The sequence below is a fragment of the Benincasa hispida genome, chromosome 4, assembly GCF_009727055.1.
Source record: "Benincasa hispida cultivar B227 chromosome 4, ASM972705v1, whole genome shotgun sequence".
Classification (NCBI taxonomy): Eukaryota; Viridiplantae; Streptophyta; class Magnoliopsida; order Cucurbitales; family Cucurbitaceae; genus Benincasa; species Benincasa hispida.
In genome coordinates this window covers 39,064,585-39,088,516 of record NC_052352.1, presented here as the reverse complement: position 1 = coordinate 39,088,516, position 23,932 = coordinate 39,064,585, and the positions used below count along the sequence as shown (strand labels likewise).

The 23,932-nt window shown below is 34.0% G+C and overlaps 1 protein-coding gene across 1 annotated transcript; it reads right to left on the bottom strand.

Annotated features, from left to right (window-relative positions):
- Positions 1–22,621: 22,621 nt before the first annotated feature.
- Positions 22,622–22,999, bottom strand: LOC120076193 (uncharacterized mitochondrial protein AtMg00810-like). Its single transcript, XM_039029957.1, has one exon. The coding sequence runs from the start codon at positions 22,997–22,999 to the stop codon at positions 22,622–22,624; it is 378 nt and encodes a 125-aa protein (XP_038885885.1).
- Positions 23,000–23,932: the final 933 nt, after the last annotated feature.

Here is a 23,932-nt window from a genome sequence, read left to right as displayed (position 1 = left end):
TGCTTAGTAAAACCTACACGATCGTGTACCTTTCTCTAAGTGACAAGCACCCGCTATACGATAGTTCTCTCCCATTTGCTTGTCATTCTACACAATCATCCCTTTCCTCCTTCCTCTACCAATTCCATCAAAGTCTACTCTTTGGATTCTCACTCCGAGAATACCAAGGGCTTCGAGTGGTGGTGTCGTCCCGGGTTGCTGCTTGTTCGTGTGCTGTCGTTCGTGTAGACGATCGTGCTGCTGGTAGCCGACTGTTTGCTGGGCGATAAAGACCATAGAGGGTTTACTTCTACTAGATTGAGTTCGTGTAAAGACAGTCTTCAACTGGTACATTTACTCAATCTATTGTATTTTACTTGTCAAAACATACCTATAATTAATGTTAAAATGTATACCTATTTGTTAGAATGTATGTGTGGTAATTCGGTCACAATGAAATAGGAAAGATTCGAACGCACTCATGGATGCTCTTGTTTAAGAGTTCCTTCAATATTTGTGTCTACGAATATAGACCAATAACAGTAAGTTAGTCCTTCACGAGTGTTCATAATACACAATACTACAACTTTCCTATTCATGGTGAACACTCATCCAGACATGGATTTCCTAGAATCATTGTCAGTTTGGAAATAAAAATTGGTGTATCCCGTAAGGATAAAATATTTAGCTCTATATACTAGGATGTTGTCCCTCATACTCTTAAGATACTTGAAGATGTTCTTAATCGCAGTTCAGTGGTCTAACCCTGGATTGGACTAGTACCTATTGACTGTCCCACTGCATAACAAATAACAAATGTCTAGCCTAGTGTAGAGAATAACATACATTAAGCTGCCCACAACTGAGAAATAGAGAATACGTCTTATATCCTCAACTTCTTGAGGTGTCTTAGGACATTGTTCTTTAGACAAGTGAACTCCGTACCTGAAAGGCAATAAACCCTTCTTAAAGTTATGCATCGAATATCGAGCCATCATTTTGTTGATATAAGTTGCTTGAGACAGAGCCATTGTTCTGTTCTTACGATCCCTAATAATTTGGATCCCAAAAACATAATGTGCCTTTCCCAAATCCTTCATTTGGAATTGGACTGGTAGCCATTTTTTAACATTAGTAAGGTACCATACATAATTCCCAATGAGTAGAATATTTTCTACATAAAGTACCAAGAAAGCTACTTTACCATTGATGATTTTCTTGTAGACACAAGGTGAAGGAACCATTGAAGGTCCTTGAGCGGAAATCGAGACCGGATCCAAATCCAAAGTTTACAGAATTATAATTTTAAAGCAAACAAACATACAGATTATGCATTTAAGAAATAAAATTACAACATGCTTGAGAAGGTTAAAACAAAAAAAAGGTTTAGAAACCCTTACCTTTGAGGAATCGTTCTTCAAGAAAGAAAAACCATCGAAGCAAAAGGACACCACCACAATGGAAACCTATGTATTCTCTAGTTGAAAAGTCAAGAGTTTTGTGTGTGCTCTGGCTATTTTAGAAGAGGGAGTTTAAGAAAGATTAGAGGATGAGATCAAGAGATTGGGAAGCTTGAAAGAAAAATTTCAAAACTCTTATATAATTTTTCTTCAAGAAGAAGAAGAATGAATAACCCCTTCTCCCACTCCAGCACGTTGTAGAGGGAAAAAAGGGGAGGGAGTTACAACTCCCTCCTTAAAACTGTTTTTAAAATTTAAATTAATAAATATAATTAATTTTAATAAAATTTTTGATATATATATATATATATATATGATAATTACTTTATCATATAATGTATATTAAACTATGTTGTATAATCAAATATAACATATAATCTATAGATTAATTCTCTCAACAACGATATTTAATATAAATCATATTTATATTAAATTTAATTATATGAATCCAATTCACATAATATAATATTTGAGTCATATTCAAATATTTAATTTCTCTCAAAATAAACTTTATATTATAATGTATCAATACATTATAGTAATTATAACAATAATATAATTAGATTAAATTAATTATACCACATATAATTAATTCCCTCAATCAATTTGAACAATTCAAATTAATCCAAAAATTTCATTAATTCCCGTTGAGCTACAGAGGGGACCTCATGGACCTGTAGCTTGAAGCTCCAATAATATGTGAATAATTAATTAAACTCTTTAATTAAATTATTCACAATCAGTTAACTCTCAGACACTCCACTAAAGACCGACAGCTGGACTTTGAAGGAAATCAAACACGAGGATTTTCATGAGCAGCAGAAGAGATTGTTCCAAATTCCATTCGAATGAACATAATCAATTACAGTTTAAATGGAAGCTAATAGGTCATGCACAACAAGAAATTACAACATGTTAAACGATGATACAAGGGATAGAGGATGCATACCTTTGAAGAACCATTCTTCAAGACTCCCTCGATCAATCTCCAAGCATCCAAGAATAACACACTCGAACGCAACGATCGGTACACAACATGAACACAACGAACACAGCCTCCACGAAACCAATCGAGTCTCACTCGATCCACAAACTGAGTGAGGATATCACCATAATAGTTACCTTGGTATTCTCGGTGTGAGAATCTAGAAGTTGTGGGCTTTATGTGATCTTGGCTTAAGGAAGAGACTAGAGGACTACGATCCAGCAAGTGGGAGATAATACACTGTCTATCGTATAGATGATGTGCTCAATCATGTAGCAAACAACAGCCTATCATATGGACTTAGCCATTCGATCGTTTAACTATGATCAACTGAGCGACTATCGTATAGTCAAAGGTAAGCTATCGTTTAGTCTCTGCACAACTATTTCTTAGTGAAATCCTTTCACTTGATAGCTTGTTCGTGAGTAACTTTCTGAATCAAGTAACTTCACAAATTAGGAAAACGATTTTCCTTTTTATCTCATGGTTACCATAAAAACACCAATAACCTCCCACTCTTTCAGTTATTAGAGAAAAAGAAATTAATTATCATATAATTAATATATTATAAATAAATATGATAACCAACTTACAATATTATATTTATAACCTATAGTTTTAATATTTCATCTCATGAAACATATAAACCATAGTTCTTTTTCTATTTTATGGTACTTAATGTAAATCATATTTACATTAATTCCTCCACTTGATGTATCTCATACATCACACCAATTATATCATATATAATTGAATTTTCTCTTGTTAATTTGAACACTTCAAACTAACTCCAAGAACGGATTCTCAACTTGAATCCATTGAGCTACCAAGGGGACCTTATAGACCTGTAGTTTGAAGCTCCAACAGTACGTGAATAACTGACTAAACACTTTAGTCACGAGATCTACCATCTGTTAACTGCCGGACATTCCAATAAAGACTGACAGCTGCACTCTTCTCACTATAGATATATTTCTGTGTCCATATCAACCAATCAATAGTGCAACAACCCTTCACAGATCGTTCGTAAGTACAACTGGGCCAATTTACCATTTTTCCCTCGTAGTTACATCTAACTTCTTAAGTACCACTGATTCCTCTAATGAACAATAAGTCATAGTCCTACTATGACTGAGTCCTCTCTTCCAAAGAGAGAGTATGGCCACTATGTTCAAGACTCGGAATCAGCTCTTAAAGGAGCAGTCTATCTACTTACCCCTGCTTTGGAGAAGGAGTGAATTCGGTCTTGTGTAATTGAGTTCCCAGCTACCGAATTAGACAAATCCCCAAAAAGGTAGGCTTCTTGAGTTGGCAATCTAGTCACTCGCACCAATACTAATCAAAGAACCACCCTCATAGGTAGGAGTTCTCAAAACACTCAGGATTAAGATCATGTCATCTATGGTCGTTTTAGTGAGATGTAAGTCTCAATTATCAATGGCGTTATATAAAGAGACAAATCATCTCGTGGTCTGGTCTTATACAAACTCTTTGTATAGGACACCGATGCGTTATTTTATGCGATGAAATGATGGATTGGAACGTGTTGGTGGAAAATGCGTTGTGCAAACAAGTTTTCTCAGCAGGACCCAAGTATAAATCCTACTGAGTTTCCTGGTAAGCCCAGGGTCGAACTCAGGGACTAAGGAAAACAATATGCGGTAGTAATTTTTAGATCACTTTGCGGTAACAATAAATCAAAGAGTTGGTTGGTTTGTTGTTTACAATATAAAATGTATGCGACGGAGTTAAGAACAAAGTTAATAATACGGAAGATGCGATGAATATGTGGGGGAACGGGTTGAAAAGAGGTTCAGCTAATACTTCCTAGGATTGCGTTCATGTTATGCGGTCATGTTACATGCATACAACAACAAATCATCTCTCAATGCAAATGCTACGGCTTCTAGTTTTAGAACGCATACGATATATGTGATGATGTCTATAAGACTTACATATAAGCCTCTATTCTTGTCTATGCAATGATGATGGACATACACACATACAAGGCGACCGCATAATACCATAACCTATCTCTAGGGTGCATGCGATGCATGTTGACAAACAAAGCTTATCTTTAAGTCTCTATCTCTTGCTTATGCAGATCTAATTTTGCTCTCTCCAGTCTAGATTCTAACCTAGCTCTCTCAAGTCTTAGGTTATTTCTTTAGACTCTTTCTCGAGTAGCTCTAAAAGGTATTGGGCGCAACATAAGACAAGATGATTGCATGCAATGAAGATCCTAGGTCATGTTAACTATGTTCTTCTCAACCCATTCGATAGATTTAGCTACTCATGTGTATTTTAAAGAGACTGAATAGATGTAGATAAGCAAGTTCCATTTTATAGATATATAATCGAAATACAAAATGACAATGCGGAATAAGAATAAAGAGCCTGGTAGCAATTTCTTGCTTCCCAAGGCTTTTACACTATTCTTCTCTATTCTGCTCAAAAGATAATCTTGCTCTCGCAAGAGTCGGCCCTCTCTCTGTTTTTCCATGCCTCCTGGGTTCTTTTTCGAGCTGACCAGGGCGATCTTTTAGCGTCTCTTCCTTCTCTCGCTCCGCCTTCTAAGTATAAAAAAAACTAAGAACAAGAACTTCTATCTATAGGGAGAATTATCTAACTGAATGAACTCCTTCACTGAAAGTGGCCTTCGGTATTTATAGAGCTTCGGGGTGAAAGGCTTCTTCTCTCTTATGATTTCACTGATGGGATGACACAAATTCTCTGTCTGATGCGTCGAATATTTGTCACAAAAAAGTTGAGTGTACTTGCTACAGTAGGTCGTAACGGCTTGTCAACTTAATTCGAAATCGACCGTCATCAGCTTTCTGTCCCATCGTGCTTTATTATGCTTTTCACCCATATGCGCCCACCAAAGATGCGGCGACTCTATGCGGCAACCTTCTTGAGCCTGTCTCTTATACACATCTAGATGTGTATAAGAGACAGTTATTAAGCTTTTCACTCAGATGCACCCACCATGATGCGCCGACTCTATGCGGAAACCTTCTTGAGCAGATATTCGCGAGCACAAATTATCGCACAGCCTTGCGTTAACGCACTCTCTTAATGCGCTCAAACGTTAATTTCTTTGGATCGCATTTTCGCCTTGCGTCAATGCATTTTCTTCACAAAAATACATAAGTTAGCTGTTTTAATGCGATGGACGCATGCGATCGCAATGTTGTGAACTTAATGCTTTTGGAAGCAATGTTGTATATTTTTATCATCGCAATCCTGCATTGTTTTATAACTTTACGTTGTAATAATGTGCATTTTTGCCTGTTATCAGACACCCCTGCTCGCATGTCTCCACATGAATGATCAGGATCAAACCATCTGTAGTAGTTCACAACACTTGTAAACCTCTACAAAGTGGGTCGTGTCCATAGTGTCACCAGGATAATATATCCCTCCTTTATATCCTTATACTCTAGACCTCTTAGGTTATTACTTAAGGCATGATCCACTTATATATCTCATATACATGCTTAAATTTACATACAATAACCACAGATTTTTGTTTATTGGATATGAGTAAATGTAAATAAAATAACTCTTATTTTATTAATAACAATGTATACAAAGTTTGTAAACTACGAAACTCCGGGAGAATTAGGACACCAATCCCAACACACTCTTCATACTACAGATAAATTTGTATGTCCATTGGATATAACAAGTTAATAGTACGATGACCCTTCACAAATTGCTCATAAGTACAATTGAGCCAAAATTACCGTTTTTTCCCTTGTAGTTACATCTAACTCCTTAAGTACCACTGATATCTCTAATGAACGATAAATCATAGTCCAACTATGACAAAACCCTCTCGAGCTAGGAGAGGGTGTGACAATACATTGTTCAAAGGCCCCGTAATCAGCCCTTAAGGGAGCCATTTATCTACTTACCCCGACATTGGGGAAAGAGTGAATTCCTTCTTGTGTAGCTATGTTCCCAACTCCCCAATTAGACGAATCCCCAAATGGTAGGCTTGTTGAGTCGGCAATTTGGCCACTGCCACCCATATACATCAAAGGACCGCCTTCATAGGCAGGAGTTCACAACTCACTGAGGATTCTTGTCATGTTACCTATGGTCATCCTGGTGAAATATAACTCTCTATTATGAACAACGTTATATAATAAGATTAAACATTTTGTTGTTCGGTATCATACGATCTCCTTTGTATAGAACACCTCTGCTCATATGTCTTCACATGAATGATCAAGATCAGATTATTTGCAATACTTTATAATAATTGTAATATCTACAAAGTGGGTCATATTCATAGTGTCACCAGGATAAGGTATCCAGCCTTATCCATCTACTACAAATTCAGGTTATCACTTAAACATGATCCACCCGTATGTTTCTACATACATGTTTAAGCTACAAGATAATCTTGGATGTTAATTTATTGATTTGTGAGTTTAATGCAACTAAATGTCAAATAAGACATTAAATATTTTATTAGATAAATAAAATTTTTGTACAATACAATTACAAACAATAGAACCCTACGAGATTTAGGGCATCAATCCCAACACGAGGTTCATCAACGTTTTGGTCAAAACTAAAAGATTTGATCACAGTATTAAATCTAATGTTCTAAGATCTGGATGCGTGCTTCAACCCATAAATGGATCGATTCAGCTTGCAAACTTTTTGCTCCTGACTTTGGGCTATGAACCCTTCGAGCTGAGACATAAAGATGCTCTTTTCAAGATTGCCATTTAAAAAAGTAGTATTGACATCCATTTGCAATATTCTTGAAAGAATCGAATTCCTGTGTTAGTAAAATAAAACATGCATTTGTAGCATAAATATTCAATCAAAACTATAAGCATGGTAGAAAAGAAGAAGAAGAGAAGAAATCAAAACTCACATTTGTTGATTCTTCTAGCTTTCCTCTTCCATCGTTATCAATGATCTCGAACTTCTCCAATCAAGAAGGACACCACCAACAAAGTTACTTTGCTATTCTCTAGGATTCCAAAGAACTTGGAAGAGTGGCCTCCAAGAACTTTTGAGGAGGAAAATGGTAGAGAATTTTTAGAGAGAAGGTAGAGAGAAGGTAGAGGCTTGGAGGCTAGGTTTTTGTGTAATAAAAACCCCTTGTCCTAAATGGGCTATAAGGATATATTTATATGGAGAAGGATTAACCCCTTCTCCAAGAATTTCCCTTTATACCATTAGAGCTAATTAATTAAATAACCCTTATTTAAATAATTGGCACATTAATTAAATTACCATATATTAAATCCTATTTAATATACATTATTTAATTATCATAAATATCATATATTTATATTAACCTCCAACCTCCATTATTTCTTAATCAATTAATTAACTATTAATTAATCAAATAAATAACTATTTTCATAATATGGAGTTATGTCACATATTTATATGTATACATCTCTTTCTGAATTCAATTCATATGAATATAATATTTGAATCTTATTCAAATATATCTCTCTTGCATAATTCGTATTATAGATCATATCTATAATTAACCATTATATATCAATCTTATCAATAAAAATTCCCTCATTTGATTTGAAAATTTTAAATCATTCCTCATTACTATCCTTTAGTGAGCTAACAAGAGGATCTTATGGACCTACAAACTAGAAATTGCAATGATATGAGATTAATTGATTAAACTTCTCTAATCCAATTAATCAATATTCATTAACTATCGATCACTCCACTAAAGACCGATAGCGACACTTTTTGCACTGTACATATATTTTTATGTCCATAGATATAACTAATCAACAGAGCAGTGACCTTTCACAAATGTTCATAACTACAGCTGGGTCAAAATATCGTTTTACCCCTGCAGTTACATCCAACTTCTTAAGTACCACTGATTCCTCAAATGAAAAAATAGTTTATTGTCCAACTACAAACAACGCCTCTTAGATCAGTAAAAGGTTGAGGCCTCATTGTACAAGACCCAGAACCCGCTATTACGGGAGCAATTTATCTATTTCTTTAAGGAATAGGAAGGAGTGAATTCCATCTTGTATAGATGTTTTCTCAACTCCCTAATCAGACAAATCCTCATAATAGTAGGCTTATTGAGTCAGCTATCATGACTACTCTCACCCATACAAACCAAAGGACTACCATCATAAGCAGGAGTTCACAACTCAATCTGGATTAAGGTCAAGTCTCCTAAGATTATTCTAGTGAAATATTAATTTTTTCAAGTAATGGTGTTATAAAGAGAAACTAATTATTTCGTGGTCCGGACTATGTATAAACTCCTTTATACAGGATACTCACACTCATATATCTTTACAGGAACAATATAGTTCATATTATTTGTAACACTTACATCTCATGTAACAATTCCAAAGTGGGTTGTATCCATAGTGTTACCAGGATAAAGCACGCAACCTTCATCCTTTACTACAACATTTTTAGGGTATTACTTGAACATGAACCACCTGTATGTCAACCACATACTGTTCAAGTGACATTACATAACTTTGGATCTTAGTTTATTAGATTGAATTAATGTTTTCTAAATGTCAAATAAAATACCTCTAATTTTATTAGATACATAATTTGTGTTAACAAAACTACAAACCACGAGATACATTAGATTTAGGACATCAATCCCAACAACTTCCTACTTGTCAAAAGCTAGTGGAATGTATCAAAATACAATAAAAGACGAGAGGGAAAGCAAAGTATCAATATATATTGTAAGGTAAAGTATCAATATACAATACAATAAACTAGGGCATTTAATATATCCAATAAAATCTTTTACTTGCCCTAGTTTAGATGACTCATATCTCGTAGACCCAGACCTCCAGGTGAGCCTAAGAAACTTTAGTCGTGAGAGCCTTTGTAAATGGATCAGCAATATTATGTTCCGAGGAAATATTTGTGACGATCACATCTTCTTGTTGCACAATATCTTTGATAAGATGATACTTGCGCTCCATATGCTTTCCACGTGTGTGGCTATGAAGCTCCATGGAGTTTGCCTTGCCACAGCACCACTATTATCACAATAAAGTATGATGGTTGAGGACACATTTGGAACAACTTCAAATTTGTGAGAAATTTTCTAAGCCAAACGACTTACTTAGTAGCTTCACACGCAGCTATATACTTAGCCTCCATGGTGGAATCCATAATACAACCTTGCTTACTGCTATATCATACAATAGCTCCTCCATTCAGAGTGAACATTGATTATGATGTGGATTTCCTTGAATCCTTATCAGTCTAAAAATCAAAGTCAGTGTACCTGTAAGGATCAAATCCTTAGCCCCATACATAAGCATATAGTTTCTCGTTCTCCTAAGATACTTGAGAATACCTTTAACTGTTTTCCAGTGATCAAATCCTAGATTAGATTGAGATCTATTAACTACTCTCACGCATGGCAGATGTCGGGTCTAGTACACACCATAGCATACATAAGGCTACCCACTGTAGATGAATAGGGAATCTGTCTCATCTCCTCAACCTCTTGAGCTGTCTTAGGACATTGTTCCTTAGACAAGATAATTCCATGTCTGAAAGGTAACAAACCCTTCTTGGAATTTTGTATTGAATATCTGACAAGCACTTTGTTTATATAGGATGCCCGAGACAAGGCTAGTGATTTGTTCTTTCGATCCTTTATAATTTGGATCCCTAGAAAAAATTGTGCTTCACTTAAATCTTTCATTTGAAGTTGAGCAGCTAGCTATTCTTTAATGGTAGTCAGATAACTTACGTCATTCCCAATGAGTAGGATATCATCCACATACAAGATAAGAAAAGCTACTGAACTATTGATGATCTTCTTGTAAACACAAGGCTCATCCGCATTTTGATCAAAGTCATAAGATTTGACTGCAACATCAAACCTTATATTCCAAGATTGAGATGCTTAATTCAATCCATAAATGAACCGATTAAGCTAGCAAACCTTTTGCTTTTGACTTGTTAAATGAATCCCTTTAATTGGGTCATGTAGATGGTTTCGTCAAGATTACCATTCAAAAAGGTAGTCTTGACATCCATTTGCCATATCTCATAGTCATAATATGGGCAATAGATAAGAGAATCTAGATAGACTTAATCATAACAATGGGTGGGAAAATTTCTTCATAATCCACTTCCTCAACCTGGGTATAACCTTTTACTACTAGTCTAGCCTTAAAGTTTTCCACATTTCCACCTACACCCAGTTTCCTCTTGTAGGTTTATTTGCAACCTATGGGTTTAACTCCATTAGGTTGATCTACAAGTTTCCAGATAGAATTGGAGTGCATAGACTCCATTTCTTCATTCGTGGCTTTGATCCATTCATCTTTGTCAACATCAAGCATTGCCTTCTTATAAGATGATGGGTCCTTGACTTTATCATCTAATATGACGGTTTGAGTTTCTGTTAAACCTAAATAGCGAGTAGGTTGGGTTACAATCCTCTCACTACGTCAAGGCTATCTCAACATTTTAGAATGATGTGTTTGACTAGATGAAGCAATATCAACAACTCTTGTTGAAATGTCCTCTTCAACAACTCTTGTCGAAGTTTCAGTAGTTTCTCTGGGAATTTCATTTATTACGATTTGCCTCATTGACTTATGTTCTCTAATATGGTTTTCTTCTAAAAAAGTAGCATTTGTCGATTCAAATACTTTGTTTTCTTTTGGATCGAAGAATAGATCACCTCTCGTTTCTTTAAAACAACCTACAAATAGGCATATTCTTGAATGTGGTTCCAATTTTTTTGGAATTACCACAAGCACATGTGCTGAACATGCCCAAATCCTGAGATGTCGTAAACTATTTTTACGACCTCTCCGTAATTCAAAAAGTATTCCAATAACACTCTTTGATGGAACCTAGTTTAAAAGGTATTCCATAATTCATCTTCATTTTCCTCCCAATTAGAATCATGCTTCTCCTTATCATCAATCGGCTTAGAGAATCTTGCTTTACCATCATTCCCTTTCCCCTTGCCTTTCTATCTCAACATACTAATAAGAACATTTTCTTCGAATGTGTCCTCAGCAGAAGCTGACACATCTTCACTACCATTTTCTTCTTCTGAAACAACAGGACTACCCACCAATGCTTTATCCCAATTTACAATAGCAAAATCAATAACACCATGCTCCCTTTGACTAACAACCTCTTTTTGAAGATCATCTTCCTTATTCAGCACACTAGAGGTAATTACATTTGATAATACATCAAATGAGTGTTCCTCTGTTACTATATTGGTCGTATTGTCAAATTCACGCTCTGTATTTTGAAGATTCGAAACATCCTCCTCAAAATTTTGAATACTGTCAACAAAATCTGTACTCACCCCGGCAGAACTGTCTGGGTTTGTCAAAATTGAAATCCTAATTTCTTGTTCAACACGATTTTCCTTAAGAACTTATGAAATACTCACTGACTCAACATATTTATTTGAATGGATTTGTCAAAATCAAATTGTCTGGGTTTGTCTTGTGGCTGAAAGTGTCACAAGACAAACGACGATTCAAATCTCTTTGTTAAAACGGCTAGCCCTAAGCTAAAAACCAAGAGTTTTTAAATATGCACATCAGATATAAAGAAGCCCAACCCTAACTTCTAAAAATACTCGAGCACAAATAAGGAAAAAATATGCAACAACACTATAGACAAGATCTTCCACATAAGGAAATTATTTTGCAGGATCAGCATTATCAGAATGCAACATTTAACTAAATTGATTGAATGCAGAGATAATCCAGATAACATTTGACTGCCTTAAATAAATATTACGGATATTCAAAGTGCAACATTTTCCATGGTTAAAAAATCTAGATGGTGTAATTCCTAGATTGTCCTTGAAATAACTCATCAGCCTTAATGGGTTGATTTTGGTTTTCTCTAGGTTTCAAAAGGGTCATGGGTGTAGTCCCTATAATGTCCGGGGTGAAACCAAATAAGTTGCTTTTGGGCATTCTTTGGTTTTAAATACATGACAATTATGGATAAGTCTCCTCATGGGCTATTTATCCTTTTGAATTGGAAATCTAATCCACGTCTTGTGCCTTGATTAATTGGTTGAGTCGTGAAAATTTTGATCTTTCAAAAACACAGCTAAATCCATTCAAATAAATATGATGCTTTTTTTTTTTTCAGGCTAAAACAGGGCAACAGACTTTTGGGGTTTTTTATTTTATTTTATTTTTTTACAATATTCATTTGGGGTTTTTTTTCTTTTCTTTTCTTTTCTTTTTTTTTTTTAACATTTCTTCCAAAATTATGGAAACAACAAGAAATTCAAATTTCTTGTTTTTGTTATCAGTTTTTTTCAAAAGAACGTAAATGGACAACATTATTGTTTTTTCATTATTGACTTATAAAAATGGCATAAAATCGATATATCTAAAAATATATATAACATAAAGAATTTGGATAAATTTTGAAAAACTAACGTCCATATAAAACTTTTTATAATTTTAATTGATTAAAAATTTAAAGAACGAGAAATAGATCAAATGGTTTAGGTCTCTTTCCCAGTGAAATGTAAGAACAAGATATTGAAGAAAAATATATTAAATTTATAATCAATTACAACATAATCCTCAACTAACAACTCACAGTAAGAAGAAAAGAAATGTAACGAAAGAAGAGAAAGAAATCAATTTGAAAAAATGAAAACAAAACGACAAAGTTTTTGCCCGAATCCTTTTGATGTTTTTGGCAAAGATGTTGTCGGATTTAAGTTTACTTTCGGTACGTTGGGCAAATGCACGACCGGCAGAACAAGGCTCCCTTCGGCTGTCGATTGTTCGAAATCCTGAAACCTGAGTAAAATAGTTGGATANATATTAAATATTGTCCACTTTTCAAAGTATTCATACTTAAATAACAATGCACTGTTTCAAAAAAGAAAAAAAAAATCAATAATAACCTTGCCTAAGGATAATACATGGGTGCATATTATGTATCCCCTCTCACTACTTACATAACAAAGGAATCAAAATATTTCAAAAAAAATAAATAAGAACAATTCAACTGATGTTTGAATGCGGTCTGAGATGCACTTAATAAAAAAAAGAAGCGATTTTTAACCATCAGTTTATCATTAAAACTTTAATTTAAAAATTCTCATTAAATGACAAAAATACCACTTTTTTGTTCAAAAACCTTTCATGATAATGGGACCTCTAGTTTGTGACATATTATTTTATTGAATTTTGACAAAATATTAGAAGAATATCCTATATAAAAAAAGTGCAAGAAAGTAATAGATTTTAAGTATTATAAAAGGAGTATATGTTTTTTTTTGTACCAAATTGTCTCATTTAGAAATATTTTAAATTTGAATGCGGTCATTTTAGCTAAAAAAATTTTGTGTTCTTTAACTTTTTTAAAGTGACAAAAATATATGAGTGGTACAAAGTTTGGGAGAGTGTTCTTGTATTTGGGATCAAAGAGGAAATTATTCTCTTGTAACGAATCTTCATATAATGGATTTCTTTTAGATTGGTCGTACCGTTTCTCCAGATTTAGAGTTTTCCACGTAAATTCTATGTTTCTTATTTTGTTGTTTTCTTTCAATTTATTTTTTTAATTTATTTTTTTGTTTATTTCTACAGTGGGAGTGGGGGTTTTTCTCTCGATATATTTTTTAGTCTACATAAACAATAACATAATAAAAGCAAATGTCTTCGTCAAATATATCACTCATCTTGAGATAGATAATTTGGAATACGATAAGGAAAAAAAAATGGTCATGAAGATTTATGCTCAAAGTAGATGTCCCTAACCTAGACTCTATAATAATTTTGTGGATCAATACACTCTATATCCTTTATGAATAGTTCTATACCCGATAAATACAAAGATTTATTCGTTTTGAGAATTTATTACAACTATAACTCCATAGATAGGAAAAAACATTTACAACCCTTATTGGAAAGTCGTATATATATTTATATATTCCAAATAATCAGTAGAGTATAAGAAAATTTTCATAGGTAAAAAAATATCAAACTATTTATATAAATGACAAAAGAACACTGATAGATATTGATAGTCTATTAGTGATAGACTGCTATTAGTTTCTATCATTGATAGACACTGATAGACTTCTATCAGCTCTATCAAATAATATTAAAATCCTACTATTTTGTGTAAATAATTTTTCTTATTTTTTTATTTTTGAAAAATTCCAGCAGAAGTAAGAGGAAAATAAATGCTATTGAAGATGTACCTCAACAGGTAGAAGTAAGATGGCATCTGAATTGGGAGGATTCTTTGATGGATCGGCCTCCAACTCACGAACATGTTCATTAATATTTTCCTTCGCCATTAATTTGCCCACATTCAGATTCACAGTTTCAAGAATGAGAAAGTCATTAAAATTTTAGGATTTTAAGAGTACAAAAGAATCTGAACTTGGTATTTAGTTTAAAAGGAAATGAAAAGGTAAGGAACAAACATATCCACAAAAGATGCAGTGTTGGTGTATGGTATGAACATTTTCAATAAAGGTAGGCGATGTCCTAATGTCTTCGTTGACTATAAAGTATAACTGCGTCAAAAGCAATTAATGAACCACAATAATTTTACAACAATCATCATATATTCTACCTCCACTTAGCAAGTTTATACAGTATGATCAACGTTTTAGGTTGTTTGAAGTACACTTTGGTTGAATAAGAGACGTAAAATTGTTTGGAATGTCTTAAATTTGTTATATGACAATTCGTATTTGACATATTTAATTATTTGTTGTTTATTTACGATTATGGCTCTAAGGTTTAGAAAAATACACTATATGAACTCTCCAACCCTCTCTAATTCTGGAGGTGCCATCTTTCAATATTCTGCAACATCCTCCCTAATAAAATTGTTCTCCCTCTATCTCGTGGACATAGCTAATACACTGTTAGAGAATCAAGTAAATTTGTTTGTCGATCTTCTCTATTATTTTACTTTTTCTGTATTCTTTACTCGTCGATTTCGTAACAAAAATCACAATTTACTTCAGAAATATCTTATCTACAACACATCAGTTTTTATTTCACAACTTTCAAAAGTTTCATTAATATCCGAAATTTTAATAAAAAACTTAAACAATTAGTTTTTTTGTTTAAAAAAATATCCCTAAATTCTTTCAAACATCCATTAATGCCCTTAAACTTAAAATAATAATGATAATAAATATTCTTATATTATATATGGATGAAAACCATTGGAACCTCATTTCAAAAATATATATTTGTTGAACTTTCAAAAGTTGCAATAATAAATTTAGCATTAAAAAAAAAAAAAAGAAGAAGAAGAAGAAAAAAAAAGAAAAATGCATTTAGTATTAGTATATAGATGGAAACTCTTCATCCTAGCTATATGTCATCTCACCCCATCTTCCATTCTCTCTTTTATTTACTTCAATCCGTGGCCTAACACTTCTTTATTTTCATTTCTATTCTCCAATACTTTCTTAATCATCTCTTCTTCTATTATTTATTGTTCTCTAAAATTATCCCCCTTCAATCAAGGTATACGTTTTATAGCAAGAAGAAAGAAGAATAATAAGTCCACTAAGGGACCTTACAACTTAGATATTTTAATAAGATTGTATATTAATAATTGAATGTGAGTTAATATACTTGGATTTAATAAATAAAAAAGAGAAAAACGCTAAGAGTTTGGGTCATAATTTTGAGGGTAAGCGAAAGGAAAAATAAAGAAAATATATGCATTACCAAATTTTTGTACTATGAAAAAAATGAGGGTATTTATTTAAGTTGTGAATCCCCAATCCTTGGATTGTTAGCAATTGGATATGCATATGAAATCTAAGCTATTTTTCTTTAAAACATATGTATAAATATAATTTTTTTTTTTTCTTGAAGAGAAAGCTTGAAACAAAATAAGAAAAAAAATTTGAAATCATGAAGTACATCAAGGTTTAAAATGTCGATTTTGCCGAAAATATTGATCTTAATTTTATGCAAAATTCGATGAAAATATTGATAAATGTCGATTTTTTTGGGATATTTCTAAAAAAAATTATAAAAAAATTTAAAATTAATAAATAAATATCTTATAATTTTCAATTAAGTCAACATGTTTATTTTTTATATTATATTTATATTAGTTGCATTATTTTTGTATTTCTTGGATTTATCTATATTAATAGAAATATCGATTCACCTTTCATGTTGATATGGAATCCATGAAACCGGGAACATCATATCAATATATCGATAGAAATATAATACCATAAATACAACTAGTCGGAAAAAAACGAAATGATGAGAGGACAACTTCCTTGAAGAAGAAGGAGAAAGAAAATGGGGGGTTTTCAGAAGGCATGCATGTGAACATGCCTTATGGGAGTGTGCTTTCTTTAAAATAAAAAAGGGTGGGAATTGGAGACAATATATATATATATATATATATATATATTTTAAAAAAAAGGGATAGGAATTGGGTAAATTGATGTCTAGTTGGTGTTTGGTTTTGTAATTCCCTTCTTTGGAGAATGACTATTGATAATACTATTGGAATTTCAGGTTTGACAGGAACATTGGGGATAACTTATGAGGTAAGGTGTTATTCGTTTGTGAGTTAGTTATTTTACAAATACTTTTACTATTTTAACAAATTATGATTTTTTTAGTTTTTGGAATCAACTATGAGTATGTTCATACTAATAATTTGGATATTAAGATTTCAAGAGAATTGCATTCATTTCGTATTTGTTTATTGTTGAAAGAGACTTGTGAATTTATGTTTTTTTTTTTTTTTTTGGTATAATTGAATTTCATGGGATTTATATTTAAGGACAATTTTAGATATAATGGCTTATTTATATTTTTGGAATTTATGAGAGGTAAATTTTTTAAAATCTCTTTGTTAGAGTTTTGGTATTGAGTATATTTTTGTAAGTGTGATTAGTAGTTGTTAGTAATCTTGTTCTTCATCTTGTCCCACATGATGTTCGTCATCTTGTCTCATGTGTTGTTCTACAAGATGTCTCACACGTTGTGCTTTTTTTAAATCGTTTCCATATTTGGAAAATTGTATATGATTATTTTTAAGGATCTTTTCCTTCTCTTACGTGATAGTACCTAACATGTGCTATCCTTGCTCAACTTAATTCGGACTTGTTTCATGATTTTAAAAGTTTATTTCACGATTTTATAGGTTCAGGCACAAAGTAAGTAGAATGGACACTTAGGACAAAAATTGGGTTAAAATGGATCTAAATGGAGCCTTAAAGCATTAATTGGGGCAAAAAAATGTTTAAGAATGCCTTAAAGGGCTGGCACCGTAGCGCTTTGGATAGCTAGCCGTAGTGCCGTTCATAGAAGAAAGGCTAGACGAAAGCACCATAGTGCTCTATGACGCTCACCCTCAACATTGATCATAGAAACACATACGAAGATAATGTCGTGGTGCCATAATGTGAGAAGATTAGACATGCACGCGCGACTCTAAGATTACAAGACCACAGGACACCTACGTGAATTTATATTGATCAAAATGTGAATTATGGTGATTTTAGTTAGAGCACTTGTTATGGAATTATGGCCTTGAGTTATAAAACATCAATTTGAAATGTTTATGGCCTTGATGTGGCTTGAGAACTAATATTATCATGCTAAAATTGTCTTCAAATCTAATAGCTACCGAAAGGTTCTATCTATTCCATTTAATTTGGGCTCGTTCTATGATTAGGTATCGAATACTAATAAGGTGGAACTAAACGCTGGAGTGGAATCCGGGCTAAGACATATGAAAATGGAGCTCCGAAAGCATCAATAGAAGAAAAGAGGCAAAATTACCATTTTGCTCCAGAGGAGAGCGTCGTGGCGCCAATAGGCATGTTATCGCGATGCAAATTCTAGTAGGATGCATAAGACTGAAGCAACGCTGCGGCACGACGTAAAAACTAGTAGCCTTGAATGGGAGCATCGTCGTGGCGCTTCAGAGGTTGACAGAAACAATTGGCACGTGCAAAGCTGCAATAAAGGGGTTAGAGCATCACAACACTTTCGTCAGATTATAAATGCCAAACTTTGCTAAATTAGGTCATACTATCTTGATCTTGGCACGTAGTGAGTGACTTAGGTAAGTCATCTTCTGGCTTACGGTAGGATTGAAAACCCATTTGTTTTGGTTGGGAGACTTGTAATTTTCTGATTACTTGTTGAACTTTTATCATTTTGGAATGTAGGTTATATTCTATGCATTGAATTTGTGGGTAATTTGGCCAATTCTCATTTATTCATTGATTTGCTAGAAAAAAATGCATCTTGTGTTAATCTCAAAGGGACAAATGTTAAAAGGATGCTTGATTGTGAATTCTAGGTTGTTTAGAAGAGTCCTTTCACAACATTGCATGATTGACTTATTTAAAAAAGAAAACCATTAGTAACTTAGGCTAACCGGGTTGTTAATCATCTTAACTTAATTCCCTTACTTAATGTGGATGCTTATTCATATGGACACTTTCAATCTGGTCTTCTAGGCAAACAAGCTAAGGATAAAAATCAACAAGCAATGCATCTTTAGAATTCTATGATCAACCAAAATGAATAGGTAGAATCCAAATTTCCTATGCTAGGCTTTTAATCAATTCAATTTTTGTATCTCAATTCCGCTCTTTACTTTCATGCGCAATTTACAATCTCGCCCTTTAATTTTTTTGCAATTACAAATCGACCAACCCCATCCCTAAGTCTATAGCTCCCAATTCTTAGATTTCTAGACCCGTTCTTACTAGTTACAAGCTTGTAAGAGTGGTTAAAATATTATTTGATATGAGATTCAGCAGGCTTGTGTTGAAATTGGCATTGTTGTCGAGGAGTCTTAGCAATTGTCTTAGCCAATTCTTGAATTCTAGAAAAAAGGATTTGAATAAATTTGTTGTGTGTGAGTTTTCTTGTAGTTTAAAACCTATTCTTCTGGAAGTCCTGGGCTTCAGTTTTTATAGGCATTAATAGGGAAGAGCGGTGAATCCAACAAGAAAGGAGGAAAGAGAGACTTGAGGAGGAAGGGAACGTTCAGTTAGACCAAGACAAGGCTCCATTAGAAAAATAAGAGGAACCAGAGGATTTGCAGTTGTACATGCACATGGGTCAAGTTCCTGAGCGTCACATTAAGAAAACTGGCTGAACCCGATATGACACAACAACAGATGTGCATTGTGTATCTGGAGACGACTACATCGTTTGAGCTCGAGTATGACATCTCGAGTTTTAGGTGCATTTTTAATTAACTATCACAAATTATTGAGTTTTATTTTCTTTTTATTTAGATTTTTGGAGCCAAGTATGAGTTAATTTGACGAGATAATATGTTTAATTTTGGACTTCAATTGATAAAGTACTTGAAATTTTAGTAAAAGATGGAGAATTTTGGAACTTAGAGCTGGGCTTATGTTTGCAAATTATTCAATCACGACCCAGAGCCAAGTGAAATGAGATGTGCAGATGGTAAAGCTCAATTTCAAATTTGATTCAAGAGAAGGGAAATTGTGGTTGTTACCACTTGTGGAAGAAAATGAAACATGTTGCTGATGAGGAACAACACGTGGAAGGAGACTTTGATCAACCGGATGAAATGTGAGAAGATTCACTCAAAGAAGAAAATAGGCTCTCGGATATTCCTCCCTTTCTCTCTCAGACGATTTCAAGCTTTGCTTTCTAATGGCGATTTCTATTTGCATGCAGAGGAATAAGAAGGAGACACAAAAGATTACGTGGTTCGGCCAAAATAGAAGCTTATATCCGCGGGAAGATCAAGTTGCTGGAAGAATATCAGATGAGTATGCAACAATCTATTTTCACAGAAGTTATTTTCTTTTCTTTAAATCTCCTTTTACATTGAAGGTATATGTTACAAAAATGACAATTAAAGAACACAAAAAGGAATGTAGAGATAGAGAAGATCGACACACAGTTATACGTGGTTCATTAATAGTGTGTTAGCTACGTCTACGGGCAGGGGGAGAACAGTATTATTAGAGAGAATGTTTTCAGAAAGTTACATCAAAACGGCGCCTCTAGGGTTAGAGAGTTTATATAGCGTACTACTCTAAACCCTAGGGTCATAATCGTAAATAACTAAAAATAAATAAATATGCTGAATACGAATTCTGAATAGGTTTTGGGAGCGTTGCCCTCGAAACCTCACCAGCGAGACCCCCGTACTTGGTTCTTCGAAGAGCCAACAAACAGATTCAAGGCATTTCAACATTATATTTAGTTACAAGATTGTGTAAAAATGTAAAAATAAACTAATATTATCGTTGAATTCAATTTTCTACACTTAGACAGCTCTCAAGCTTGTGTATAGTAGGTAGGGTTTTGTCAATGCATCAGCTGCATTGATAGCTGTGTAGGAATCTTCTCAACTTTAATGTTTCCATCAGCTATAACATCTCTTATAAAATGGAATCGCACATCTATATGTTTGGTCCTTTCATGTATGTTAGGTTTTTAGATAAAAACATTGCACTTTGACTATCATAGTAAATAATCAATAGGTTTTTCAAACAAATACCCAATTTTTCTACCAGCTCATCTAACCAAAGTCCTTTAAAAGCATCTGTTAAGGTCATATACTCAACTTCTATTGTTGATAATGCTACTACATATTGAAGGGATGATTTCCAGCTTATCGAGTTTTCAAATATGAGAAAAACAAACCCTGTTAAAGACCTCATCTTATCTCTATCAGTGGCATAATCTGTATCTATAGACCATAAGACAGTTCCTTTTACATGCCTTAACAACCATTTGACAACTTGCCAGTGTAATTTACAAGGATTTGACATATACCTGCTAACTACACTTAATCCATGAGCTAAGTCTGACCTAGTGCATACCATTAGATACATAAGGGTACCAACAACACTAGTATAAGGAATAGCTTCCATATCAACCTTCTCATCTTCGGCTTGCGGTGCATCAGGCAATGAAATTTTAAAATGACCAACTAAGGGTGTTGAGACAGACTTTCAATCAAATATTTTGAATTTTGACAACAGTTTCAAACAATATGCTTCTTGACTTAACTTCATATGTCTCTTAAGATTTCTATTCCTAGAATCTTCTTAGCAAGTCGTAAATCCTTCATTTCAAACACTCCTTTCATCTCATGCTTTAGTCTATCTATTTTCAACCTATCAACACTTGCAATAAGCATGTCATCCACATACAATAGTAGAAAAACAGAACAACCATTTGAAGCATGCTTAATGGTCTAACTTGCTTCTATCAAATCCATACGATAACATGAATGTATCAAATTTGAGGTTCCATTTTTTAGGTGCTTGCTTCAAGCCATATAGATATTTCTTAAAAAGACATTCCTTGTTTTGTGATGATTTGATATATATAGATTTTCTCTGACAAATCTCCATGAAGAAAAGTCTTTTTTATATCCATTTGCTCCAACTCCAAGTTAAATACTATTACAAGGGACAACAAGATTCATATGAATGTGTGTCTGACAACTGGTGAAAATATTTCACCATAATCAACCTTTTCAGTTCGGCCAAAACCCTTGGCTACAAGTCTAGCATTGTACCTTGGATTTTTACGATTTTCAACATTTTGTTTTGATGAAAATAATAACAGAGAAAAAACACAAAATTTACGTGGAAACCCTAGACTAGGGAGAAAAACCACGGTACAGATCTTTTCGTTTATTATTATAAACTAATACACTGAATACATGAGAACAGGGTGAATAAATAGACTTGTAGAGAACCCTAGGGTTAGAGGCAATTACAAAAATACCCTTAGGGTAAAAACCCTATTTTCAACACTCCCCCTCAAGTTGGTGCATAAATGTCGATAAGACCCAACTTGCTGAAACAATAGTCAAAATTTGGTCTAAGTAGCCCCTTGGTGAGAACATTTGCCACTTGTTGATTAGACGGAATATAGGGAATACAAATGCTCTCATTATCCAGTCTTTCTTTAATGAAGTGTTAGTCGATCTCTACATGTTTGGTTCTATCATGCTGAACTGGGTTGTTCGCAATGTTTATTGCAGCTTTATTATCACAGAACAACTTCATTGGAAGCTCCCTGTCTTGGTAAAGATCAGTCAACACCTTATTTAACCAGATTTCTTCACATATTCCCAAATTCATTGTCTTGTACTCAGCTTCAGCACTACTCCTCGCCACTACTCCCTGTTTCTTACTTCGTCAAGTGACAAGGTTACCCCAGACAAAGGTACAATATCCAGAAGTTGACTTTCTATCAATAACAGAGCCTGCCCAATCAGAATATGTATAGGCTTTAATCGTTCTTTTCCCATATTTTTTAAACATTAAGCCCTTGAGGGTTCCCTTCAAATATCGAAGGATACGCTCAACTGCATTCATATGTTCCTCATACGGAGCTTGCATAAACTGGCTTACAACGCTTACTGCATATGAAATGTCTGGTCTGATATGGGATAGATAGATCAGCTTTCCAACCAACCTCTGGTACCTTTCCTTGCTCACAGGAACCCCGTTGTTTATAACACCAAGTTTTGCATTATACTCCATAGGTGTGTCAACAAGTTTACAACCAGTCATGCCTGTCTCTTTGAGTAAATCAAGTGTATATTTTTTTTGCGATATTGAAATACCTTCTCTTGATCGAGCTACCTCCATCCTAAGAAGTATCTCAGCTTGGTATTTAATTCAAATTCTTTGGCCATTCTCATTTTAAGCCTCATAATTTCACTCTCATCATCACGGACAAAACAATATCATCAACATACACTATGAGAACAGCAACCTTCCCGGAATCAGATCGTTTCGTAAATAGTGTATGATCTGAGTGCCCTTGGTTGTAACCTTGTGCTTTAACAAATGTAGTAAACCTATTGAACTAAGCCCTTGGGGATTGTTTCAGTCCATATAAGGATTTCTTTAGTCTGCAAACCTTGTGCTTGAATTGACTTTCAAATCCAGGAGGCGGGCTCATATAGACCTCCTCTTCAAGTTCACCATTAACGAACGCATTTTTAACGTCCAATTGATACAGTGGTCAATCTTTGTTAACAGCAATTGACAACAACACACGAATAGTATTGAGTTTAGCTACAGGAGAGAATGTTTCAGAATATCAACTCCGTAAGTCTGGGTAAAACCTTTAGCAACAAGTCTGGTCTTATACCGATCAATCGTCCCATCTGATTTGTATTTTACAGTGAAAACCCATTTGCAACCAACTGTCTTGTGTCCTTCTGGTAAAGGCACCTGTTCCCATGTGCCATTTTTCTCAAGCGCCCTCATTTCTTCCATAATAGTTGATTTCCATTCAGAGTTCTCCATGGCTTCACGGATATTGCTTGGAATTATTATGGTGTCCAAGCTAGTGGTAAATGCTTTAAACTTGGAAGACAAGTTATTATACGTCAAGTAGCTGTGCATAGAGTACTTTGCACATGAACGAGTACCTTTCCTTAGTGCTATCGGAAGGTCAAGAGAGGCATCACGATTTTTCACTTCTCTCGGTTTCTC

Excerpts from the sequence above, each read along its gene's own strand:
- LOC120076193 (XM_039029957.1), bottom strand. The coding sequence starts at position 22,999 with ATGACTGGTTGTAAACTTGTTGACACACCTATGGAGTATAATGCAAAA.